This window comes from Bacillus rossius, chromosome 12 (genome assembly GCF_032445375.1).
Source record: "Bacillus rossius redtenbacheri isolate Brsri chromosome 12, Brsri_v3, whole genome shotgun sequence".
Taxonomy (NCBI): Eukaryota; Metazoa; Arthropoda; class Insecta; order Phasmatodea; family Bacillidae; genus Bacillus; species Bacillus rossius.
Genome location: NC_086339.1, coordinates 13,121,640 through 13,147,012, shown reverse-complemented (window position 1 = coordinate 13,147,012; position 25,373 = coordinate 13,121,640). Strand labels below are relative to the sequence as shown.

The following is a 25,373-nucleotide window of genomic DNA, read 5'->3' as shown; positions in this document are numbered from 1 at the left end:
GAGATAAAAATGGGTTCGACACAGCACTACTCAATACATCTGAGTGGGGTATGTTTACGAAAAGCATTTAAGAATGCGCTGAGGCGGCAATGACAAGTTCTGTTTCTGTATTTTGTTTTTTTAAATTGCATTTTATGAAGAGTGAAAAGAGCTTAAACGGGTGTTTTCAAAATAATTTTTAGACCTGAAATGCCCGGTACAGATTCTTGAAAGCACCCAAGTGTCTTGCAACACTTATCTTCATTTCTCCACCATCTAAGGTTATGGTTACCTCCCAAATTTCGCAGTTGTTCTATGCACGACGAGAAGACTGCGTGCCAGTTCAGAGCCTTGCGCCTTTGAATATATATACTGTATAGAAGTCGCGAGTGGATAGGATTTACTCTACGTTTTTCAGAAGCGTATGATGAGCAGCTTGGGAACTTCACCGCTGCAGGGAGCTGCCGTAACGCCCTGTATCATTGTAGTTGTTATTTACACGTTAGAGCGCAGCACTGTCACCCGCTGTCATTCCCCCGCACCCCCCACCTTTCATTCACTGCAGCTCAAGGTCGTTCAACGGGAGGGGGAAGGGGTGTTTGAAGAGTTCGACACTTGTCCGCTAGGGACCACCACAAGTCGATGCCCTGGAGATGGCGATTGCGGCGGTGAATTAACCAACTACCTCAAAACCGTATTAGAAATTTTAACCTGGGCTGGCGACTTCTATACAGTATATATATATTCAGAGCCTTGCGCTAGGAGCAGCGACGCCGGTGCACCCCGCGACCGGGGACGGAGCCCGCACCTTGACGGAGGCCTTCTTGCGCATGTCCTCGCAGGGGTCGAGCACGGCCAGGTCGTAGGTCCAGCGCAGCAGCTGGGCCGTGTTCTCGGCGTGCACGGACAGCGCCAGGCTCTGTCCCGGGTCGCGCAGGTCCGCCAGCTGCGCCTGCACTGCCATCTCCAGCAGCCGCAGCTTGACCAGCAGGTGCGAGCAGAGCAGCTCGTTGTTGAGCGCCAGCAGGTTGATGCAGGCCATCACCTGCCCCCGCTCCTGCCGCGACACAACCGCGTTGGGCCAACGCGCTCGCAAGTCTTTGACACGGCACAATGCCGGGTTAGTGGTTTCGCCAGATTAACCAACATCAATGTACATATATAGTTTCAACGGGAATACCAAAGAAAAAAAATTAATATAACACGAGCTGTCCCTATGCATAATAAATTAGACTTCCAAGCAAAGCTTGGTGATCCAGATATTATAATTAATGAGATGAAAATAAATTAACCGACATCATGTGTAGCACCAAGTCTTAAGTGTGTATCGTTGCTAGCCAAGCTAAATTAATTTATTCCGATAAGTTTGGTAACATAACAAAGAAAGAAACATGCGGTCAGTTGAAAATAATGCATAATACTTGCCATCACTTTCTACAAACAATTAATATAACTTTACTTAAGCCACTTCTGTACGTTACTTAACACAATAATCATAATTCTTCTACAAGTAGAATATTAAATAAAACATAGTCCTTTGAACTAAAAAAAAAAAGGCACACAATACCTTCCAGGACTCCTTGCTGGCGCCATCCACCCCCCTCCACATGACTGTGAAGAGGATGTGCACCACGAGATAACAGAGCTCCTCCTCCTGGTCCAGCATCTTCTCCTCGTCCAGCTGCTGCCACTGTCTGCACGCACCACACAGGCCACACGTCAGTCTCCTCGCGAGCGACCCAGGGTCCACTGCCACGCGACAGTCGTGTGCAGAGCGAGTTCATGTTCAAGTTTATGTTTCCATTACAACACTTTTTGATACGGCAATAAAGAATGTAAAAAATAATTAACTGTTTCACAATATTTTATCTCATTACAATCAATCATTAGAAACGTATAAATTATTTCAATTATTTCAGTTATTTTATTTATTTTTTTTATCTAATGTCGGTTAACTTAAAATACGTAATATTTAATGTTATCCTATTTTATTTTGTATTTAAGCATACTAATAACAATTGTTGGCATCAAAACTTGTATTTTTTCAGAACACACATCGTTACAAGACCTTATTTGTCCAACACTACCACAATGAAGATAAATATCTGGAGTCCCCATCATTGTAACTCCTTAGTTGTTTACTTGTACAAGCAGTTTGTCGAGATTCGCTCACCCGGCTCACCTCTTTTAAAGTTTTTACTATATTACCAATTAATTATAAAAGTACAGTCTTAAAGAGGATTTTTTTAATGTTAAGTGATAGGACCCATACTTCATACTCACCAAGTTCCTTAAGTCATACCTTTCCCTTGATTTGAAAAATTGTTTGTGTTTCCCAGTTAGGCTTTTGTGCACATTTGAGGTAAAAAAAAATGAATATTACCACATAAAGCAATTCTTAGTACCTTTCAGCATGTATTGAGCACTATCAAAATGACACCCAGTGAAAAGTTAACAAAGAGGACCATATGAACCATCGTGAATGGCTGCCAGTAATGTTAGGTGGTACATATTTACTTAAGGGCTTCGAAGACGACCTTCTCCTCGTTCATGGCCTGCTGCTTGGACGCCTCCGTGTCTCCTTCATCCGCGCCGCCCGCCGGGATGCTCTGGGCAGACGAGATGCTGAGGTTGTCCCGCGCCGACACCGTGAAGCTCTCAAACTGGTTCGGCGAGGAAAGGTCCTCTGTGCTGCTGCTCGACTGAGACCTGCAGTAAAACAATGACACCATGTTATATACTTTACTGGAATGATTATCACCTGTGGGTGTGCTTAGGAGCTAAAACAACACAACACCTCTACAGACGCGCAACCTCATAACTCAAAATTGTATGTTTTCAGGGGCGTTGAAGAAACTTCATCTAACACCTAATTTTGCAAGGAAAATTATTACTTGGACTTATTTGATAAAAAAGTTGTCACACATGTTTGCTGCATTTGGTGCAGGAAATTTCTGCTGATTTTTGTATGTTGGGATTGAAAAATCACCCAAATTTACATACAAGGTTTTACATTTGCAATGAGGATAAAATTGCTTCCAAAAACTAGGTATAAAAACAACTTATGGCTTACTTGGGATTTTAACCCAAGCTCAGTGGGAAGGTAATGCCTACGCTAACTTGCCACTGCGATCACCAGGACTCAAAGGTAACCGAAATCCAAAAATGTCACAAGAAATGAAACATTACGAAGAAGATACAAAGGACTGCTGTGATGAGATGAACAGGAGTACTCCTTGAAACCCAATGATAACCTGCAACTTAAGTAATAGTGCTGATTCCGCTGTAAATACAGGAGGCTGTTATGTGACATGACACACTTTGAAAGACACAAAAATAAAGATATATAAGAAACAATCTAAATATTTAACAACACAATACCAATACCACTGCAGCAACTACAAATCAATGAGAGAGAAAAAAACTAAATCAAATTACATTCTACTGAAACTATTTTGAAGAACCGCAAACTTGTAATTAATACGTTCGGATGGAAAGTGAACTCTGGAACGACTGACGGAAGGCGTACAGCGCACCTGTTGCCGATGCTGAGGGAGTCCAAGTCGAGGGCGAGGGAGGCCGGGGGCAGAGGGGACGCCGGCTCCTCGTGCTCCTCGTACAGTGACAACAGGCTGCGTCGCTTCTTCAGCCGAGACACCGCAGACTCCCCCAGCTCCTCTAGGCTCTCCTGACACACACGCACAGCACACGTCACGCCACAGTGCAGTCCAGTGGAGCCCAAACATTTACAAATTACTTGATGACTAGGTAAAAGATTATATGGTGCATTGCGATAAAACCAAAATAACACCAAAGAAAAAGTCGAAACACCGCATAACACCGAAATACACCATGCAGCATGGAAATGCAATTTATATAATGAAATTATTTAGCATTTAACCATAACACAATTCCAATCAAAAAAAATTTAACCAAAGAGCATGGATCAGAAAAATTAATTTAATTAGTTTTATTGTGCACCTCTTATTGAATCACTTTTTAAAACACAAATGCTAGCTTATTTATTTTTATTTTTCTGTTTTAGACCAATTTATAAACACAATGGGACAGCTAAAATTAAAATAGGCTCCTAGCCACTTCAATGCCAGCTCAGGACTCATAAAAATTAATTTTATACATATACATATAAAATCATGTTGGGGGTTGAAATTAAACCACTGACTATTACATAGCGCTATCAGAATGATGCCTTAGTGATTATGTCCACAAAGGACTAGATTCTGTTACAGAAGTATAACATTGAATTTTATGCCACATGTAACTGTTTCTTATTTTATTTACATCAGTAAGGAAATTAATTTTTCCCATGCTTTCTTGATTGCACAGCTGTGAGGACACCTTCAATTTGGTTATGGTATCACAATGATTCGAAAGTGACTAAACATTGCATTTTACCTGCATTTCAACAGTTTTCTGCCGGAACACGGAATACGCAGACGCCACTGCAGATGAGATGTTATCAGCTGCATAGTGAATGTTGTCCGCAACTGCACTGGTGACGTTTGTAACAGTTTCAGCAACTTCTGCAATCCCAGAGCAATGTGGCTGCAAAACTTACCTAAAACTAGCAGTTCATGGAAAAACTATCTTAGATAAATAACTGCAGTGTAATAATTATTACTCAAATAAAAATGTAAAAACTGTTGTGTAATTCTTTCCCTAGAGATACACTAAAATACAAAATACTGCAATCCAAAGTACATACATCCTCTATGAAAATGATTTTCAGTAACAATTCCAATTCATATGAAACACGTTTCAATTGCAAGTACAGTGACAAACACAATGTAAAGTACAAAAAACAAAGAGCTATAATTTACATGAATTTGTGACTTTGTAAGATCATGTAAAAAACATGCCTGGCTAAGTAATGGTTTACAAAAAGCATCAAAAAGCCATATCAATTTTTAAGTTGAATTCCATTTTTTTTTCTAGTAAGTGCTGTTATATACTATTAAATTCTACCAAGACTAAATAAATGAACTGTGATCTTAAATATAACATACAAACACATTTTTATTTAACAAGTTTTTCACGGTGCTTATTAAGTTCACATGTTGTGCACTGAATGCTGTTACCAACATGGATGGGAATGATTGATATATGAATGATAGAATAAATGAACGAACAAATAAATAGGCTTAACGTCTTGTAGTGCCACAGACATGGTTATCCCCTCATATTTGGAAATTTTTGTACGTTTCTGTAAGCATGTTGCTTACTGTGAATATTTCTGTCAAGAGAAGCCTGCAAGGCGCCTCACGCTGGCAATCATCATTGCGCGCTGCGACCGGCATATTGCCTATCTTGTCACCACTACCGCTGACCTCGAACACGTCTAGCCTGGCGATACCCTCTGGCCCCACGCCAGTCTGCTTGGTTCTACACGATCGTCAGTGCGTTGCCTACGTGACTCGTCTCACGTCACTGCCTCGTGACACACCACGTGACCCCGGGCTACGCCCTAAGTCGGTTCTAACCGGTCTCTCTCACTCCTTTGTCGAGGTGTACATGTACCTCTGCTCGGCAGTCCGAACGTCACTTTCTCTATACCTGCTGTCCGAAGACATCGCTGCAGACCGCCTACGAGCCTGAAGAGACACCCTTGGTCGCCGAGATCCAGCTCTGACTCCAGCAAGGTTAGCAGTCATAACTGAGATGCTTTTCGCGATAGTCTTGTTAGTGATAGGGTGCTGTTAGATCGCCTTCTCAGCAAGTGAGTTACCAACCATATTGTAATTACTAATTATTATTGCTTGCTTTTCTTATTTGTATAATAAACTTGTGTTTATTTTAAATATAGTAAAATTCATTTATAGGAGATAAATAAAGCTTTGGCCGCTCGGGGCTCTACAGTCTCATCGACACTGAGGTCATTAGAGATGGTGATTTGTGATGAGATGAGAACGAAGCATTGATGGAATGAATGGGTGGAAGAAATGGGAGAGCCCAGAGAAAATCGATCGGCTAACTGCAACGTCCACTACATTTCCCCCTTGGGTTGAATATGGGTTCGACCCCACCGGGAATCCAACTCAGACTGCACTGGTGAAAGGCAAGTGATCTGATCACTCAACAACCATGGCCCCTATAACATGGATGGTATGATGCTATTTTATCCTAAGTAAAGCCGGCTGTAGTATCCAAGAGACAGACCCATTGTTCCTGAAGAGTATGTACAATAAGATGATGTAATGTCTAATGTGGTATTCTCAGAGTATCTGAAAAAAACGAAAATTGTCCAACCATTATAATTATTTGGAATCTTTGATGAGTTATTAATGACCAGGGGTAAGGGTTTTTGCTTCAATCATTCAGTAGAAAAGTAAACTGCAAGCATTAGCGAGTACTGAAATACTTGCTCACATGTTTTTACCCATAAAAATGGCTTATTAAAACTTGTTTAAAATACTTATGTAGTGTATATTAAATTTTCTTAGGTATCCCGGTTAAAACTATAACTAATGATGTTTGATGGTTTGGCAAAGGGCATCGTCCCGAACATTGTAGCTTACCTCAAAGCTATTCCACTGTAGGAGTGGACAGAGGGACTGGCAGTACCTTTCATCTCGTTCTCGATGACGAGGGCGGCGTCCGTGACCTGGGACGACAGCCGGGAGACGGTGAGCGGGGAGTCGCTGTACCCGTCCAGCTCCATCTGCTCCTCGTCGAAGCTCATCAGGTCGGGCAGGGACTCCGACCGGGACACCGACGCAGTCATGATGGGCCTCTTGACCAGCAGGCGCGTGATGCAGTCCTGCCAGCCCACCTTCGCACACACAACAACACTGTCGTGGCAGCGCAACTGAAGGGGTTCGTGTCAATACCCACCCTTGTCAAAGCGGTTTCTACCAAAAAAAAAAAAAAAAAAAACCCTTACTCATAGTGTACTGTGGAATCAAAGGATGCATTAAAACTTGGCGGAATGTATTAATATTAGTGCATGTAAGCACAGATGATGATTACAAAAAATGAATCCAAAATCAATGATCTTGAGGGAGTGTTCTCCACTCCCCCCATCCCTCCCTGAAAAATTCAGGTTTCTGATATGAACCCTTCAATTTTGACTGACTTTCACTATTTTCTTCTAAAACATGTACCTATTTAAACATTTCAAACTAAGAGGTTTCTTACATGAAGAAAAGTAGATGCTCAAGAAAAAATAAACTACTACCATATATCAAACTGAAACTATTTTAAAACTGTAAACTTACAACAATCATTATATTAATGTTAATTAATTGTCATTCGCTCATCATTAATCATTATATTCATTCTACTGATTAATAAATCATTAACCATTATATTTTTAGCTTAACAGTTTAGTGAAAATTGACATAAAAAGCTAGAGTTAATTAAGTTGGTTCTAATTAAACATTGTTTATAAAATAATAATGAACAAAACCAACAAGAATATTATTGATTGTATAACTTTAGCAGAAAAATTAATATTAAAAAATAAATAATTCACCTAAACTGATCTAACTGCAAACTGGTGCCAAATATGTCGTTTTAAAATTTTAAGATATTCACTATAAAATCAATTTCACGAAAAACAAAGGCATAATTTACTCCAACATACTAAACATACAAAGCAACAAGTTACAAAAAAATATTTCAAATATAACCAATGTCTAGAGTGACCTGTTTAGCCAGCAAGTTTGCAGCATTGGGTTTCATGAAGGTGGCGGTGAGAATCTTGCGAACAGCCTCGAGTTTCAGTTCCAGCGGAGCCTCGGACAACGCGTGGAGAAGGGACAAGGCCCCGGCATAGCCCCCGCTCGTCTCTGCTCACAAACACAGAACACAGCCTGTGCTCAGTTCCACGTAGTCTTACAGCCCTGCTGCATGTTGCACACTCCACACTACATGCAATCATTAACAAACTTTACACCCACAAGCTATCTTCATATTCAATATTCTTTTTTAAATGTCATAAATGTTTTTGGAGTCGTGGTCTTTAAATGTCATGAAGGATGTCATATACACGTATCTTCTCATGGAAAAAAAAACTGTTATTGTACATTTATTTAGTTCTATATTATTGTTTAACATTGAAGTTATTATTGAAATGTTTATAGAAGACTTGTTCAATCTTCCTTCACTTTCTATAACGTTTTTCATTGATAAGAATGTTGCACGTATCCAATAATAATTAGTAGGGTAGTAAGTCATTGTTTTAGTTCTGTAATGTTTTTAATTATTCTTGTTTTGGTAATTAATTTTTTTAAAAAAATAGTATTGCTAGTATTTGATTTTTGTGGATTTTTGTTTAGTGACTATCTAAAAATGTTAAAATATTTTACACAAATTTTTATTTAGATCAGATAAGGTAAAATTATTTCTGTTTTAATTTTAATTTTTCAGCTAATTTTGATATTCACCCACCCCTCGAAGTAACAGTGTTTGATTTACGTATTTTTTAAGTAATGATGCCAATAAATTATGGCATTATTTATAGTAGTCTGTCATACTTTGGAGTAGCACTATGTTTTACTCATTTTTATTTTCGTTTGCAAGCAATGCCATCACTTGTGTAGCATAGTAAATACAATGTAATCAATTAATAATGTGATGAATCAACAAACAATAATTTGCTCTTTTCTCCTAAACAGCTATTCACTTCCTTCATTCCATTGCGTATTTATCTCCGGACAAACACCCCCCCCCCCCCCCCCCCCCCCCCCCCGCCAAATAAGTGTTAAGCCAACATTTATATTATACCATCCCGTAAGCAGCAGCTCTGCAGATAAAAACCAGAAGCTTTTAGGGTTAGTTTACCTCTTGCCTACTAGAATGTGCTAGTGAAAAATCATGGAAGACACACATTTAATAAACAACAGAGTAGGGATTACGTTAACAGGTTAAATATCTTTTGTACTAATAGGAAATGTTAAGTTTATGATTTTTTTTAAATCTTATTAGAACTGAAATATACCACCTATGTTAATACTACATATTATTATTTTGTAACTCAAAAATGCCATTAGAGCCTCTTAGCCTGCTATCATTTTAAAAAAACACTGTCACTGTACTTTGTATTTAATTTTAGGGTGTTTAACCTCAATATGTTACTCAACATTTTTTTTTTTTATGTACTTAAAATATATTTAGACACACATTAGTACTGCAAATTGATTTTAATGGGAGTAGTGTCTTGATTAAATATTTTTCAGCAAGCACACTTCTGATTGGAAAAATAATTGTTTTGATTAATACAGACTCTTATGGAGAGAAAAAAAAATGTATTTGATTAGCACTGTCTTGATTATCGTTCTGTTTTCCTGGAAAGAATTTGGGCGATACTTCAAGGGGTGGGTGTACTAGAGCTAAACTTTTCATACAAACATGCAAAACACAAAAAGACTTTTAAAAACACAGCACACGTAAAACAACCCGAAAATAAAACCTAATAATGCAACATAGCACAAGTGCACAAAAACCTGCACGTTATTCAGGCCAAACAATAAATAAACACTGTATGTAAACACGAATAGAAAATACGACAAACGCAACGCAGAAAGCATGTGCAGAAAGAATGCAGACGAAGCGCACCTGTCAAGAGTATCTGGTCCATGAGCAAGGCGACGAAGGTGGCGGAGAGCTCCTGGTCGAGCATGGCGGAGACGAGGCCCGGGTACATGCCGGCGGTCGTCGGCCCGAGCATGGACGAGTCCTGCAGCCGCAGGCGGGCCTTGTAGCGGTCGTACACTCGCTCCGATCGCAGCAGAACGCTCAGGAACTGCCAGCACACGCACGCAAACCTCTACCTTCAGATATACTCTGTATGAGCAAACTGCATCGCACACGTTGACATCATATGATACTGAATTTGTGGTAAAAGTACTGTACTGAAGGAACTGCTGCAAATTTAATACAACACCTTTAAACACCACAGGTGTGTTTAGACAGTCAGCTGACGGACCTTTCCAACTTTTGTACCAAGCAATTTTTGAAAATATGAGTCAAGCTGAATTTAAAATCAGACCACAACATGTTATCTTTCAGGTGACTAATGGAAATAAAATGTTTCATACCTTAGATGTTAAAACTAAGAGTATGCTAATGATTAAAATAACATTTTGTATAAATAGCACATTATAAATCAGAATGATCTTTTTTTTTTTTTTAATACAAACCTCACTTTTAAGTAGTTCGGAAAATAATTTAAAATAATAAAGAAAACTCAGAATAAATTCTGTTATTCTATTCTATTCTATTCATATAGAAATACAAAAACTGAAGTTACAGATAATCACTCATCTTACACATATTTACAATATGATTGAAAAACAATTTAATTCTGAAACGTTCAATTTCAGTGATATCGCTGGAACTATCGAGATGCTATTAACAAAATTCATTACTGTTTCGTGTGAAATACAGTCCAAGTGTACCTCCTCGGGTGCTGGAGGTACAGAGCCACCAACCTTGAGGACTTTCTGCTTGAGCTCCATGGAAAGGCTCTTCTCCAGCAGAAGGCAGTAGACGCTCTCGGCCGAGTGGGGCTCGTACATGAGGAGGAACAGCTGGTCGCTGCAGCTCTTGCCCTCCATCAGGGCGGTCAGCATGTCCAGCACTTCTGCCAACTGCCGAGAACACGCTGCACACTTATGTACTCCCCGTCAACCGCAACACCAATCGACACGTCTCCTGAGGGCCGTCGACAGAAACTAAGTGCCTGGGGGCAAATAATTTTGTTGAACCCCCCCCCCCCCCCTCCTTATTACTTAATGTACACTTTTAAATATCCACAATTTAAAAAAATCTAAAGATTGAAAGTTAATTGGCCACTGTAAATGTGATCTGAAAAAATTTCCATAACTTGTAAGGTTTCCAATTAATTATATTAGCAAAATAATTCTAATATTTGTCTTACTATCAGGGCAAACACAAGCATTAAAAATATTTCAGAACTCAACAAGTGTTCAGGCCCCAGGGATTTTTCATTTTTCCCCCTATAACCCCCCCCCCCCCCCCCCCCACCCACACACACACACACACAACCCATTCTCGACATGTGGTGCAGTCACGCTTATCCAAATGATATTGAAACCACATTCTGAACGAAATCATAACCTGTAAATGCACACATTTCAACTCCAAACATCCTGAAAGACACCCCAGAAACCTTTGATGTAATGTGCAAAAGAGTTACATTCCTGATTTTAAATGTGGCAGATGTCGCTAGCCAGTGCGTTTTCTCAGGGCACTCATGTTTTGCTAACTGTGCATTCCGGCCAGCACTTTTTCGTTGTAGGGACAAATTAGGGACAAGATATGGTGAATTGCGATAAAATCAAAATAACCCCGAAATAAAGCATGTCAAAACACAGCATAACACCAAAATGTAAGTTAACACACCATATAGCACCAAAATAATGGAACTAAGTAGCATTTGACCAAAAATTAATTCAAATCATAAAATAAATTGGTTTTCTGTAAAGTCGGTTTACGGACGATAGTTTAACGTGACGTCATAACAAAACATTGATGAAATGATTGCATACTTTTATGAATAAAATTGAATCATTTTTATTGAATTATCACTATTTTGTATGGATACACTCATTAATTCAAATATGTTTATTACTTTAACGAACAGATTATTTTAACTATACCTAACTTTTATACATGTTTGCTATTTAACTTCTTCCAATCTGTGTTATTCTGTTAAGGATAGGATGATGATAGGAAAAGTAGGAAACGAATGGGAGTGTTTCAAGTTTAATGTGCCTCGAAAAAGTCAAATCGATAGTTGTTCCAATCGAGTGGAAGAGAGATAGATGCGGCGCAAGCGTACAATGAGCGTAACGGGACACAGCGTAACGGGACACTTTTTTGTGCGTGCAGCCGGCGTTGATCGATTTATTAGACGTTGTCACGTCAAAAAAATTGCTCACCAGGACCTCCTTCTTGACGCAGCTCAGGAAGCTGAGGACAGCGGACACGTCCTTGACGCTGAGCTCCTTCTGCAGGTAGTACCTGACGAGGGCCAGCAGCGAGACGCGTATCGTCGCGGTGTCCTCCGGCGTGAGCACCTCCGAGCCGGCGTAGTGCTGCCGGATGACGTCCAGCAGGAACTGAACCCCGTACCGCTTGCGGAAGAACTTCCGGTCATCCCTGATCACAGTCGAAATGTACTGCACGTGTCCTGCAAACCACGAAGGGAGCGCAATGTCACCGTGTGAACGCAAAATCATAACAAACCTCTTGCATGGGCTCTGATGGCAGAGAGTTAGCTAGTTCAGAAACCACCTCAATGACACATTTATGCATCTTAACCATCCCTTTTAGAGTAATATAATAATTTTATACACTTTTGGAAACCAGAAAACAAAATATAACACTGTTTGTGGTGATGGAACTTTGGAGATCATAAACTTCTATAAAACTACTTGCATTCAAACTCTATGCCCATAAATTTTAAGTTATACCAGATAATGGAAGAGAACATTCAAACTTTACCTCACAACATACCATTCATGAAATTAAATTATTAATACCACCAATATAAATATAAAATTTCAAAGTGAATTTTAGCATGAATTTGAAAGAAAATACTAAATGAAAATGATTATCCTCACCAGGAGAGAATGTGTATGGTACCTACATGTACGCCTGTGTGAATACCAGCATTTCAAAGCGAAACTGATATCAAAATGAATGTTTAGATTATTTGCAAAGTCAAATCAAAATGTGAATATTGTTTTCTGTATCTGTATCTCTGTATTATACTTCATTTACAAAATAATGGAATGAAGGAAAAAAAAAATAACATTTACACATTTGAAATATTTGTACTCATTACAAAATCATTTCGACCCTGTATTTAAAACCATTCAATAAATCATAAAAAAAAACCATGCATGAAATTAATTTTGAGCATTCATAAAAAGCAGAGCTGAGCTTCACCACAAACGTGAAGCTTTAAATCAGATGCGAAGCTTCAAATAAAATAAATCGCATATTTCCTGGCGAAGTCAAATCGAATATTAAAAAGAGCTTTGAAGTGATTTGCTTGGTGGAAGCTTCGCAGGCAGCCCTACCCACGAGTTCGAGAAATGCCGTGGGGAAACAAGTGGGAATGAACGTTTTGTCCGTCTGCGCGAAGGACCGCGGTGACGGCGGTGTCACGAGGGTGAACTGAGGCCCGCCCGGGCACGCACCGATGATGATGTGGAACTGGCTGCGTGCCCAGATGCTGAAGTTGAAGAGGACGTGCTGGTACAAGGAGCGCAGCAGCGCCGGGTTGGGCGTAGCGGCGTCTCGGCTCATCTCCACGAGCAGCTGTGCTGCCATCAGCACGTTCACGTCTATCAGGTGTGGCTTGGCCTGCGCACACGGGCGTGTGTACTCACCGCATCGCGTCTCGCTCTGACTCTGCAGCGCACAGGGGCGCCCACTACTGTCACAGCTTCTATTTTTGTTCTGTTACTGTATTTGTTTTTTTACTTGTCTTACATGTTGTGCCCACCGTTGGAGCCTTGCGCTGTTGGTGTAGCATGTTACAAATCAAAAATAAAAAAAATAAAAAATAAATGTTGAAATATTGCTTTGTATACCATAATTAACTGTAACAAGTTTTATTGTTTTTTTACAACTGTAGTATTTGTTGATTTTTTCTAACACGATACAATTGTGTCTATCGACAGTATTATTAGTTTTAGACATTCTAAAATAATAATAATAATAATAACTATTCAATGCTAAACACCAATTATAGATTATTTCATGAAAGAAACTATTTGTAGCAGTTTTTCACTATACTAATAAAAAAAGGCATGCCATTGAATACGTATGTGCTATGCTCAAACAGAGTTTAAAAAATTTAATATCAAATTACATAAAATAAAAAAAAATTGGTCAACAAAAACAGTTGAAACCAAGATGGCACCTTTCTTTATGTTAGGTCGCATTAAAATTAAAATTTTATATTATCAGATGATGACCTTCATGAAATACCTACAACAAGAAAATTTATTTCCAAATTTTCTTTTACAAAACTACAATGTTTCAGATACATAAAAAAATATTATCATTAGTATGTCATTAAGTTGTGTTTAAAAATTTGGCAGCTTATGGTGTAGGTATATCCGGTAACAGATCACACCAAAACAAGGCCAGTGGTAACAGAGAATTGAAAAGAGAGAAAAATGAGATATGCTAAAGCAACCCCTGGATAACTTGTTTAGCACTAAAAAAATAATGTATGGGAACTGCGTTTGTGAAGTGGAACCTGCAAGAAACATGAAATAATGCCCTTAGATGTGATGGGAAGTAAAGTGTGTGGAAGACAGAAATATTTATAAAAAAAAACATAGAAATCCAAGTTCATTTATGAAATATAACAGAATCCAAATCTAATATAACCCAAATCACTTAAATGTAATTCTTTAAAATAAATAAAGTATAAAATTAATATCCAGTTAAACTATTAAAATTTAACTATATTTTCAATAGATTTTGTGACATATGAACATCTTATTTTGGTCATAAAGTTTAGTAACTTCCAATTAAATTCGTAGAGCATTATTTTAGTACAACTTACGTATGATTCACTTTACAAGAATAGAATTCAAATAAATTCAGTGATTACGGACAATGACTTCAAATATAATCCAATGGAATCTATTTAACGAAGTTCAATCTGTATTATTTCAATACCTCTAAAGATTAAAATTAAAATTCAATCAAATTTATTAGGAAGGACTAAAAACTCAGTGGCAGTAGCTGGAACTATTGGGAAAAAATTACAAAAAAAATGTGAAAAATAGATAAAGATTAAGCAACTTGTAAGCTCCATTGATTACTGCAAAACTTAAAATTGGTAATTTCCAAATTCACTCGTCATAACTGAATTTCCATATAGCAATCTTCACAATCTTGGTTTATATAAATTATTTAAATTATTTTAAATTTCTGTGTTTTTGAATTGTAATTTTTTACCCCATAAAGTATTTTTCATAAACTCATAATCAAAAAGTTTGGGGTCGCATTATATTCAGAGTCACAAAATTTTCGGGTTAATACGGTATTTCTCTTTTTTTCTTTTCATTTTACTGTTTTTGGAACATTCTTTTCTTGAAACTCCTGTGAAGTGTGTAAAAAATATTTCACTACATGTTAAAATTTTATTTCAAAAACATTAGATATTTGATTCGAAATTCGATTCAAGTAACAAAAACAGTATTTGCAGAAACCTAATACTAAGGATATAATCTACACAGTCCAAGAGAGAAAAAAAAAACTTGAGAAGGACTAAAGATTGGTACAGGTTGTACGTACCCTGGACAGAAGAACTCCGATTATCGCCAGTCCTTTCCTCTTCATCAGCTGCTCCTGGTTGACGGAGCTGCCCGCTACGATGTTCTTCAGCAGGCTGAGGAAGCCAGACACCGGATTCTGCTCCAGCTTCCAGTCTGAGAGAAAACAAAACGATTCTTCAAACTCCACTGGAGCTTTCATAATGTTGTTTTGAGATTGCCAAATCATTTTAAATAATCCAATACTCATGCAATCCACTTGGTCTTTCAAGCATCAGATGGCCGGAACATATCAAAACTTGAATTTCTGTTGAATAACACAGCCAACCATTTAGGTATTTGACTTTGTATAATGTATCAACATTCCCTTGCTTTATAAACACATTTAATTAATGATTAAATTAATATATAATAATTATACATTACGTATAGATTACTTGATAGACTCCTGTATAAAGTATAGAAAAAAGGTTTCAATGTGTGTTTAAATTCGATTCAAAAAATATTCTGCATTTATGAATAATTTGAATTTTGATTAGAACTTTGATATTAATAAAAAATCAGGTTTGGCAGAAGACTAACATAAACCAAGCGCACCTGAATACGAGCTAGATGGGAGTATCTCCCACTCATCAGAGTCTACGGAGCCTTCGCGACCTTCCAGAAGCTTGCATTCGTTCTCTATCGCTGGGGACACAAAGCTTAGGTCCACCGTGTCTTCAGTCTTTGAAGCGTTTTCCAAAATTGGGAACAGCACATGAACGCCTCCGATTCCATTTATCGCTTTCTGGAAACAAAAAACAATGACTTTAGACCACTGTAGCATAACAGGATGAGTCTGAATGGTAGAATTTCAAATTTAAAATGTAAAATATTTTAATGACACTCTTGACATCTGCTGTGATGATGTCAAGTGGACAAATCACAGATAACAAATGGGCATCTAGCTATCAGCTCTAAATACCTCCTTGGAAGGCTGCAAATATACACTAATAGTATTCATATTCATATACACATATAGCCATATAAATGTTAATCTAAACACTTATGAAAAACAATCCTTGAAAGGAAAGTCCTTCCTTTGTTGGTGCAGCTGATTTAAAACCCAAAATAAAACTAAGAGTGCAACCAAAACTTAGTCACACTTACTGCTGCCACGGACACAGTCATCCTAAACAGATCTTCAAAGCCAAGTACCAACTAAATAATATAGCCCCTACAAGAATTGCTACAATCAAGACCACATTAACATGTTCTTTGCTATCTGTATAATACATCTACGAGCACCTTTAATTTTGGGCATAAAACTCTAAATTTTCACCGTTAGGATCACACCACATATCTGTCTTGACTTGGGTTCTGTGGATGCAAATGAACCCACCCCAAAATTTTACTACCCCTCCAAATACCTAACAAAAAGACAAAGGAAAGACTGCTATTTTTTATACCCTTGTTTCCCTTTCATCTATTGCATTTTTTAATACTTTTACCTAACCCTTAGCCACGAAGAGAATAGAGGCGGCAAGCTACTCTTTGTCAGTTACTTCCATGATAAAAACTAGCACTCACGTCACTGGCAAAACCAACAATGGCTACATTCTGTCGCTGCTACTAAAAAAGTCGTTCATAATGAAACCAATGCTTTGTAATTGATGTGTGCATACGAGTGACGTTTTTAACATTGCAACTTAAAAGACACAACCTGCTCCATTTCTGTTGCAAGTAGCAGCGTCGAAACAGTCGCTGTGACAGAAATTTGCCTGTGTGTAAGAGTCCTCAGACAAAATAATTTTACGTTTCCTAAAGCTAGGGGTGTGCGAATAGTGGATTTTGATGGTCGAATAATTTCGAATCGAATAGTAAAATTTTCGAATAGAATGCGAATAGTTTCGAAGTCGAATAGTTGTAATATATATATATTATGTTACTACACTGAACAATGGCGGGTTTTTATATATTTAGTTTATACAAGATATTTTCTGTGAATGAAACCACAAAAAAAAAAGTTCACTTAGTATTTTTAAGAGTTATTGAGGACATGAATTTTTATTTCATATATAATAATATTTAATAATTGTTATCTATTTTATATTTGATGCAAATATTGGTCCGAATATAAGGCGACCATTTTTACATAAACGAGAAATGAGAAAATTGGAAGTCGCCTTATTTTCGCACCCAAGACGTCAGCACCGCAAACATTAGTTCCAAGCTGAAAGCTACAGTAGAAACATTTTTAAACAAAATGTTCACGATTTTTATATTAACAAAAACTTCGTTAGCTCACACGGGGAAAACGATAAATCCACCCAATATTGCAGTAATTCACAATTGTTTAACGTTGAAAATTAAAATATTTGTTCTTAAGTAAAATATGAATGTTGAAGCATCTCAAAATGGAAACATTTTATTACACATATCATATTTGTACTTTGTGTACAATCGCGTGTTAACATTTACGTTAATTTAATTTCAGATTTTTAACGGAAATTTTGTACTAAAATATCACAGCTATTTTCAGAACGATTGTTTACGTTTACAAAACATTTCGGAAGTAATGTTTGGAAATTCATGGCTGCCAACTGTCTTTCCACAATATTTTTTTGTTGTAAAACGAACATTGCCGAACACGCACGAAGACGCCATATTTACAGGAATTTGGTACGTTGCTTCAAAAGCTATTTTAATAATTTCACAGTAATCCACTCTTTATTTATGTAAAAACCTCTCAAACAACATAATTATCTTAGATTATTCTTTAAAATTCATAAGACAGAGACTCTCTGTCAGAGAGTAATATGGAAAAATATTCGCGGTCACGTCACCGAAGTTATTCATGGCCGTATGATTCACCATGGCAGCTAGCCACTTGTTTTGTTCCGGCAAGCTGCATTCTTTGTTTGCTTTGTTACGTTTAACACACTACTAAATAGTAATACGTAGCTGTGAAACGGAAAGTTAAATGCGGTATACATAAATGCAAAAAGGATTTATCAACACAAAATGTATGTCTAATGAATTTTCACATTGATTTCTACCAAAATTATTTTTACATTTGTTTGGCCTCCTGAAACTGCAGGTCGCCTTATATTCGGGCATACGGTATTCGCAATTTTAAATTTTTCTATTCGACTTACGAATGCGAATAGTTCGTCAGTTACTATTCGCAACTATTCGTGTTTACGAATATTCGCACACCCCTACCTAAAGCACACATGATGCATACACCACAGAAGTTATTTGTAACTTAATTACCAGTAGATTAAACTACCTAAAAATTAAATTGTTTTGTTTCAAAGCCCGAAACAAAGTTAAATATTTAAAAAATTTTACTCCATTCTGTATTTTCAAAGCTTTGCCTACCTTAATGAAAACCTTAGATAATCTCTAAAAAAGCAACAGTATCACAGCAATGGGAGCAACGGGAGCGACTCCAGAGCGCAGTCACCTTGATGGTGGTGGTGTGGCAGTGGGAAGCAACCACGCAGCCGTCGTACTTGTTCCCCGGGGCCAGGTCGATGCAGGTGGTGTCCCAGAAGGCCAGCGGCGAGAAGCAGAACACCAGCTTGCTGTTCAGCTCCGCGTACTCCGCGTGCTCCTCCGCGGAGAACAGCAGCTCGCAGTTAGGACCTGGTGCACACGACACAGTACAAACGGAACGTCCTCACGATCGTCTCTCAACACTTCTGAAATCAACCGATGCCCATACACGCACTTGAAATAACACAGTAGTTATATAACCAGCGGTGGGTCAGACAGATTCTCTTTCTCACAAATTCCTGTTTCATATCAGAATAGATTATGTCCAGAGTTGTTGGGAAAAATAATAATATTAGAGAAAAAATAAATAAATTTAAGTTTTGAAGAAATATTACACACAATAGAATTAATTTTTTTAAATAAAAAAAAACACACGGGTGTGTGGCTACCATGTATGTTAGAAGTGCAACTTCATAAATAGCATTATAAGAATGCAGTAAGAATGAAGTATGGGAGTGAGCAAGTATGTAAGGGATCAAGTATGTGCGTGTGCCAGGATAGAAAAGCATAATATGTATGCTAGTGCCTACATATGCAAGTGTACTATAATGCAAACATTCAATCAAGTGTCCCACTCCTGAACGTTGCACTTTTTGTTGCCCTCTTAGTCAGGGCCGGTGCAAGGTAAATTGGCGCCCTAGGCGAAAATACTTAATTCCCCCTACCCTCCTACCCACCGGACAACACAAAAAAAAAATTTCCTTGCCTCAAAATACATCACTTAACAACACTTGTCAACAATCAAATGTAAACAGGCTTGTGTTTTTTTTTTTACTTTTTTACTTATTACAAATCATAAACAGGTCACCATGGACTTTAAATAATTACTTATATCAATATAAACACATTCCAAACTGTTACAAAAATCCAATTTTCATCTAGTTTCAATAATCGTTCAACGTGTTATATCAGCTGTCATGTGTCGTGCTGCGCCGCCCCCGGCTACTCGGCGCCCTGGGCGGTCGCCTGGTTCGCCTGCATGGAAGCGCCGGCCCTGCTCTTAGTGTTACATTTTTGTTATGCTCTGATGGTGACATTGCCGCTCAAAAGAAGCATATTTACAAGTTTACGGTATTTTTTGGTTTTTTTTCGGTAGCTGAACTTGGCGATGGGCCGACGGCCGGACTCACCGCCCTCGTAGAGGATCTTGGCCTGCTGGCTGGTGAGCGCCTCATGGAAGAGACACACCAGGGCCACCTGGCCGCGCAGGCTGGTCGGCGTGCCCCACACCGTGTCCTGCATCCCGGCCGGGAAGCTCTTGATGCTGGGGTCCAGCGGCACGGACGAGCGCAGCGGCAGAGTGAAGTAGTTCGGCACCTGCCGCCCCACGTAACTCTCACACCCCCAGCAAACTACCCTCTCACACGAGAGAAGAATTTCCAGTCTTCTCTCGAAATTGAGACGTTGCCGTTTTGAACCCCAACAGTAGTAAAATTTAGATAATTAAACCAAATCTTACAAGTATGTTTTATAATTTTTAAAATTTTCTTACTTCCCTACATATCTAATAACTCGGATTATTAAATCCACACATGGTTCCACAAGACAGGACTCACATTCCAGAGAACCTGGGTTCAAATCCCGGTGCAGCCATTTATGATTTCCGCAGTTTCCCTTTCCGAAAATCGCTCCAGGCAAAAGCTGTGGCTGTTCCTTGCTATAGACTGTGGCCGATTCCATTTCCATTATGTCAAGTCTGTGTCGTTGTAAGTTACCGTCACTAACAATCTAATAATCATTATGTAATCTCAGTAATAAAAATGACATATTTTAATACATTTATTTCCAAATTTAACAAACAGGATACATAAATGTATGCATTTTCTTGGCACTTAATTTGATAAATAATTTTAAATCTGAACATTCATTAAATTTTATTATTATTATTATTATTATTATTATTATTATCATAATTATTCCTTATCATTTTCATCTAATCGTTTATGTATTTTGTGCTTATGTGTTATTTTGTGCTTGTTCTAGTCATGACTTTAACATGTAGTGTCTGTTTCATCATTTGGTAGGTTTCAGAGTGGGTGTTGCCTGCATGGATGTAGTGCCTGCCTTGTGTGACGTGCCTACATATATATATATACACACACACACACACACACACACACACACACACACACACACACACACACACACACACACACACACACACACACACACACACACACACACACACACACACACACACACACACACACACACACACACACACACACACACACACACACACACACACACACACACACACACACACACACACACACACACACACACACACACACACACACACACACACACACACACACACACACACACACACACACACACACACACACACACACACACACACACACACACACACACACACACACACACACACACACACACACACACACACACACACACACACACACACACACACACACACACACACACACACACACACACACACACACACACACACACACACACACACACACACACACACACACACACACACACACACACACACACACACACACACACACACACACACACACACACACACACACACACACACACACACACACACACACACACACACACACACACACACACACACACACACACACACACACACACACACACACACACACACACACACACACACACACACACACACACACACACACACACACACACACACACACACACACACACACACACACACACACACACACACACAGAGCGCTACAACAATATAAAGGACTATACAGGAGGAGGGCACTGCCTATAAAGTAGGCACCACAAACATGTAGGCACGTCACATATGTGTATGTGTGTGTGTAAATCCTGGTTTGAGAAAATTAGCTATAAAGATTTTGGACTTTGCATGCTTATAGTCTTTATAAAACAAAATTATGAAATTTCAACCCCAATTTAAAATTTTTTAATGAAATTCCACATTTTACAATATATATATATATATATATATATAAAAGCATGCAAAGTCCAAAATCTTTATAGCTAATTTTCTCAAACCAGGATTTTCTTTTCATAGAACTCCTCATATTGAATTTTAAAAAAGGGAACATCGCACCAAACAGACACTACCAGAGACAGACACAGTAGCACACCTGGTTGATGAAGCTGGGGAGAAGCCCTCGGTCCATGACCACCCCCGGGAACAAGCCCCGCTCGCCACTGCTCAGCTTCCTGCCGTCGCTGGCAGACACGTTGGAGCCGTTGAACGTCCGAGGCAGCGCAGACCCCACAGAGCAAAACGTGAACGGCTGTCCCCAAAAACACCATTTGAACAAAGCTGCATATTTAATGAATTTTACAGAACCCTCTACAATGTCATGCATACGACAACAATAATACTGCTCTCATGAATACGAGACTCGACATGGCACACAGATTCGGGAACTTTCAGACATAAAATTCTGTTTACCTGTAAATCACATTTGTAGTCACCCACATGAAACTATTAATTATTCCTCCCTAGTGAGTAGACTTAAAGCAAACTTTAAAAACTTCAGAAGTTTTGGGAATGCATATAAAATGCCCAATAAGTTTATAAAAAAATGTCTAGCTGAATGGTAACAAAAGAATATACTTACAATTATATGAAAGAAAATAGGCTAACTGTAACATTTTGACAGGACAAATAATCTCATACAAATACATGAAATACAAATCCATAAATGACAACTGTAAAGTAGTGAAGTATGTAGTTTATATGGAGCTAACACTAAATCAGAGGCAAAGGTATGAAATTAAGAATTAAAGTTTCATATGTTATCAGGAACTAATGTAATTGATTGGAATGTGAGAAAGTAAAAATGAAGAAACAACACACAGAACTCCCACTGCATCTAAACAGTTGCAAAAAATAAACTAGTTAAGGCAATCAGGCAAGTGCAGTAAATTTCCTTGTTCTATTTTGCAGCAGACTCATGACTGATACAACTCATGTGAACTCACGTCAGTCATAGAAGGTGACTTGATGCTGGCTCCCATTCGCTGCACTCCATCGATGTAAATGATTATCTGGTTTTGACCAAACGGCCTCCTAGTAGAAACAAATCAAAAATTATAGCACCCTAATAATACTTAAAAGTACTTAAAATTATGAGAGAAAAAAATGCATATTTCTTAAACTAAATACAAATTACAGAATGAGAAATATAGTTTATGTGGTATGGTTATTTATTTAGTAACAAAGTTTATATTTACAACAGTTAAATAAACCTCAATACTAAGAACGAATCTCACTTAAAATCAGGCACAATTTATTTTCAAGAACCAGTTAAAATTTCTATATTAAATTTTTAATATTAGTTATGTTAGTTTATGTGCAACAGTTAGCATATTATTTTATGAAAACATTTACGCTTTGTTAATATATTAACTTGATAATCACATTTTATAGAATTGTAAATTTTTCTTTATGTCTACAGAAGAAGTTGCAATAGTTTACCTACCAATTGATGAAAAAAATCCTGTGAAAATTGTGATAGTGAACTCTTTCAATGAATTAATGTTATGTATCATTTTTTATATGTTACAAGAATTTATGCTGAATCATCCACGCTACTTTTTCTACTACTGACAGTAACTTTGAATACTTGTTGCACGTTAAAACTTCTGAGTAACGCTCATGAACTCCCATTGCACTATTTAAAATAGGTATTATTATATCGCACTCAAATGACTTAACCTCACTAGTGAAGGTTGGTATACAAGCTCACAAGGTACGCTATGTCAAATATCCCTAAACCAATTGAATATTTGTTATATCAAAGTGCTAGTATTCCAAGTCGAATCAAATACGAATAATAAACTATAAATTTGTTATTCGAGACTTCAAATATTTGCAAATGCCTAACTAACTGGGAGGCTACTGCTAACCTGGCGGCGATGTGACACACGCTGACGCAGTGCCACTGGCCGTCCAGCAGCGGGTAGTCCGGCACGGAGGCCGCGAGGAACTCCTTGCGCGTGTTCATGCCCACCACGAGCGTGCCGTCCGCCTTCAGGAACGCCTGCAGTCCCGTGCCGCCGTTCGTCAGAAGGCTGGCGACACACACACACGCACACACACCCCCTGTGCAGCAAGCCGCTCAGCCACCACGCCAAACTTGCTCCTCTGGGAGTTCACGGTTTTAACCAGGGATGAACTGGTTTTTAATATATGTTCATTCCAAATTGGCTGAAATATGTCACGACCATTGTGAGAACCCAAGGGCCCAGTGGACCTATAAATCAGTTTCAGTATCTCGCTAGTTCTACTGTATAAGTCTAAACGCCTGGAACGTGTGTTAGCCAACTCACTTGAACAGCTGCCGCCTGTAGTTGGTGGGACTGGAGGAGGTGGGCGTGGCCAGGCTGTCCAGACGTACCCAGCAGTGGAAGCTGAAGCCGTAGCCGGCCCCGGGCCACTTCCTGATGCCCGGCACGCTGATGCCGTCTGTCCACACACATACACACAGACATACAGTAGATCACACTCGAGGCTCCATCTCACACACCGTCTTGTTCATTGAGGGCTGGGCCGTAAATTTATCACAAAAGCCTACTGCACATTTTATCACTAGAACTTTATTAAATGTTATCAAATAGTAGTCAAAAGTCACACAAAAGTTCGTTATTGTGACCACTTGCGTGACGTTTAACAGCTCGCAAAAACTGTTTTGTAAGTATTTGATGATTAAATTCTCAAACAAATGACAAATGCAAGAAGAGCTATCATGATAACATTTGCAGGACAAACCATTAAATAATAGAAATGACAAGAAAATTAAATTATCAAAATGGTGCTGATATCTAGCTTTATTCTTACTTCATGTTACTCTGTTTATACTCCAGGTTCAGGAATATTGAAGGAAGATAATCACCCACGAATAATTCTTGGTTGGTAGGTCATCTCACATGCATAAGTATGGACTTATGGACTAATGAAATAATATAAAAATATGGCTCGTATATGAAGATGAGAAAAATGTATACATATATTTGAAGATTGTTTAACACCATTTCTTAGAAAACGTGACAATACTATTTATAACATAAGTGCTTACTAAAAGTATAAAGCATAGATAACCACATCAAGTATGATGCAACATCATTTTGTTAGTGTTTTGACAAAATTCAAAACTGAGCGAAATATTCTACCTGTATTCTTCTGGATATCAAAATAGCAACTACATTCGAAACAATCTTCTTTCCTTGCGACTGTGGAAATAGCACGAACCAGCTGGACTCTGTATGGAAACTGCAACACCGACAAATATTGTTAGTGAATTAAAGAGAAAAACCCTCTTCCCAAAATGCCAGAGTTAACAGTATTATCTTACTTTCAGGCTCTCATTAAAATGATAGTTTCAATACATAAAAATTTGTATCAGTGTTAATACTGTAAATTGACACTTCTTTCGTGGTTAAGAGTCAGGCCAAAATATTTTGGTCATTATTTCTAAGTAAAATACTTCTCTAATTAATAATACATACATATTATATTTTTATTGTAAGTTTTAATTTATTTTGGCAGTCCAAACTTTTGGCAGATAAAAG

General features: G+C 38.2%; 1 protein-coding gene across 3 annotated transcripts in view; it reads right to left on the bottom strand.

The window, feature by feature from the left end:
• The window catches only part of LOC134537554 (neurobeachin-like protein 1), a 611,081-nt gene that overhangs the window by 549,054 nt on the left and 36,654 nt on the right, over positions 1 to 25,373 (bottom strand). For all 3 annotated transcript variants that reach the window (XM_063378120.1, XM_063378118.1, XM_063378119.1), the window contains 20 exons: positions 24,975 to 25,074; positions 24,135 to 24,270; positions 23,712 to 23,876; positions 22,785 to 22,872; positions 21,935 to 22,090; positions 19,937 to 20,123; positions 18,715 to 18,896; positions 15,864 to 16,053; positions 15,289 to 15,422; positions 13,170 to 13,335; positions 11,904 to 12,154; positions 10,431 to 10,589; positions 9,556 to 9,742; positions 7,645 to 7,787; positions 6,562 to 6,769; positions 4,396 to 4,523; positions 3,516 to 3,667; positions 2,497 to 2,688; positions 1,547 to 1,673; positions 788 to 1,036 (listed from right to left, as the gene is read on the bottom strand). In XM_063378120.1, coding sequence (XP_063234190.1) covers positions 788 to 1,036; positions 1,547 to 1,673; positions 2,497 to 2,688; positions 3,516 to 3,667; positions 4,396 to 4,523; positions 6,562 to 6,769; positions 7,645 to 7,787; positions 9,556 to 9,742; positions 10,431 to 10,589; positions 11,904 to 12,154; positions 13,170 to 13,335; positions 15,289 to 15,422; positions 15,864 to 16,053; positions 18,715 to 18,896; positions 19,937 to 20,123; positions 21,935 to 22,090; positions 22,785 to 22,872; positions 23,712 to 23,876; positions 24,135 to 24,270; positions 24,975 to 25,074 — 3,300 coding nt within the window. The remainder of the gene's footprint in view (positions 1 to 787; positions 1,037 to 1,546; positions 1,674 to 2,496; positions 2,689 to 3,515; positions 3,668 to 4,395; positions 4,524 to 6,561; positions 6,770 to 7,644; positions 7,788 to 9,555; positions 9,743 to 10,430; positions 10,590 to 11,903; positions 12,155 to 13,169; positions 13,336 to 15,288; positions 15,423 to 15,863; positions 16,054 to 18,714; positions 18,897 to 19,936; positions 20,124 to 21,934; positions 22,091 to 22,784; positions 22,873 to 23,711; positions 23,877 to 24,134; positions 24,271 to 24,974; positions 25,075 to 25,373) is intronic.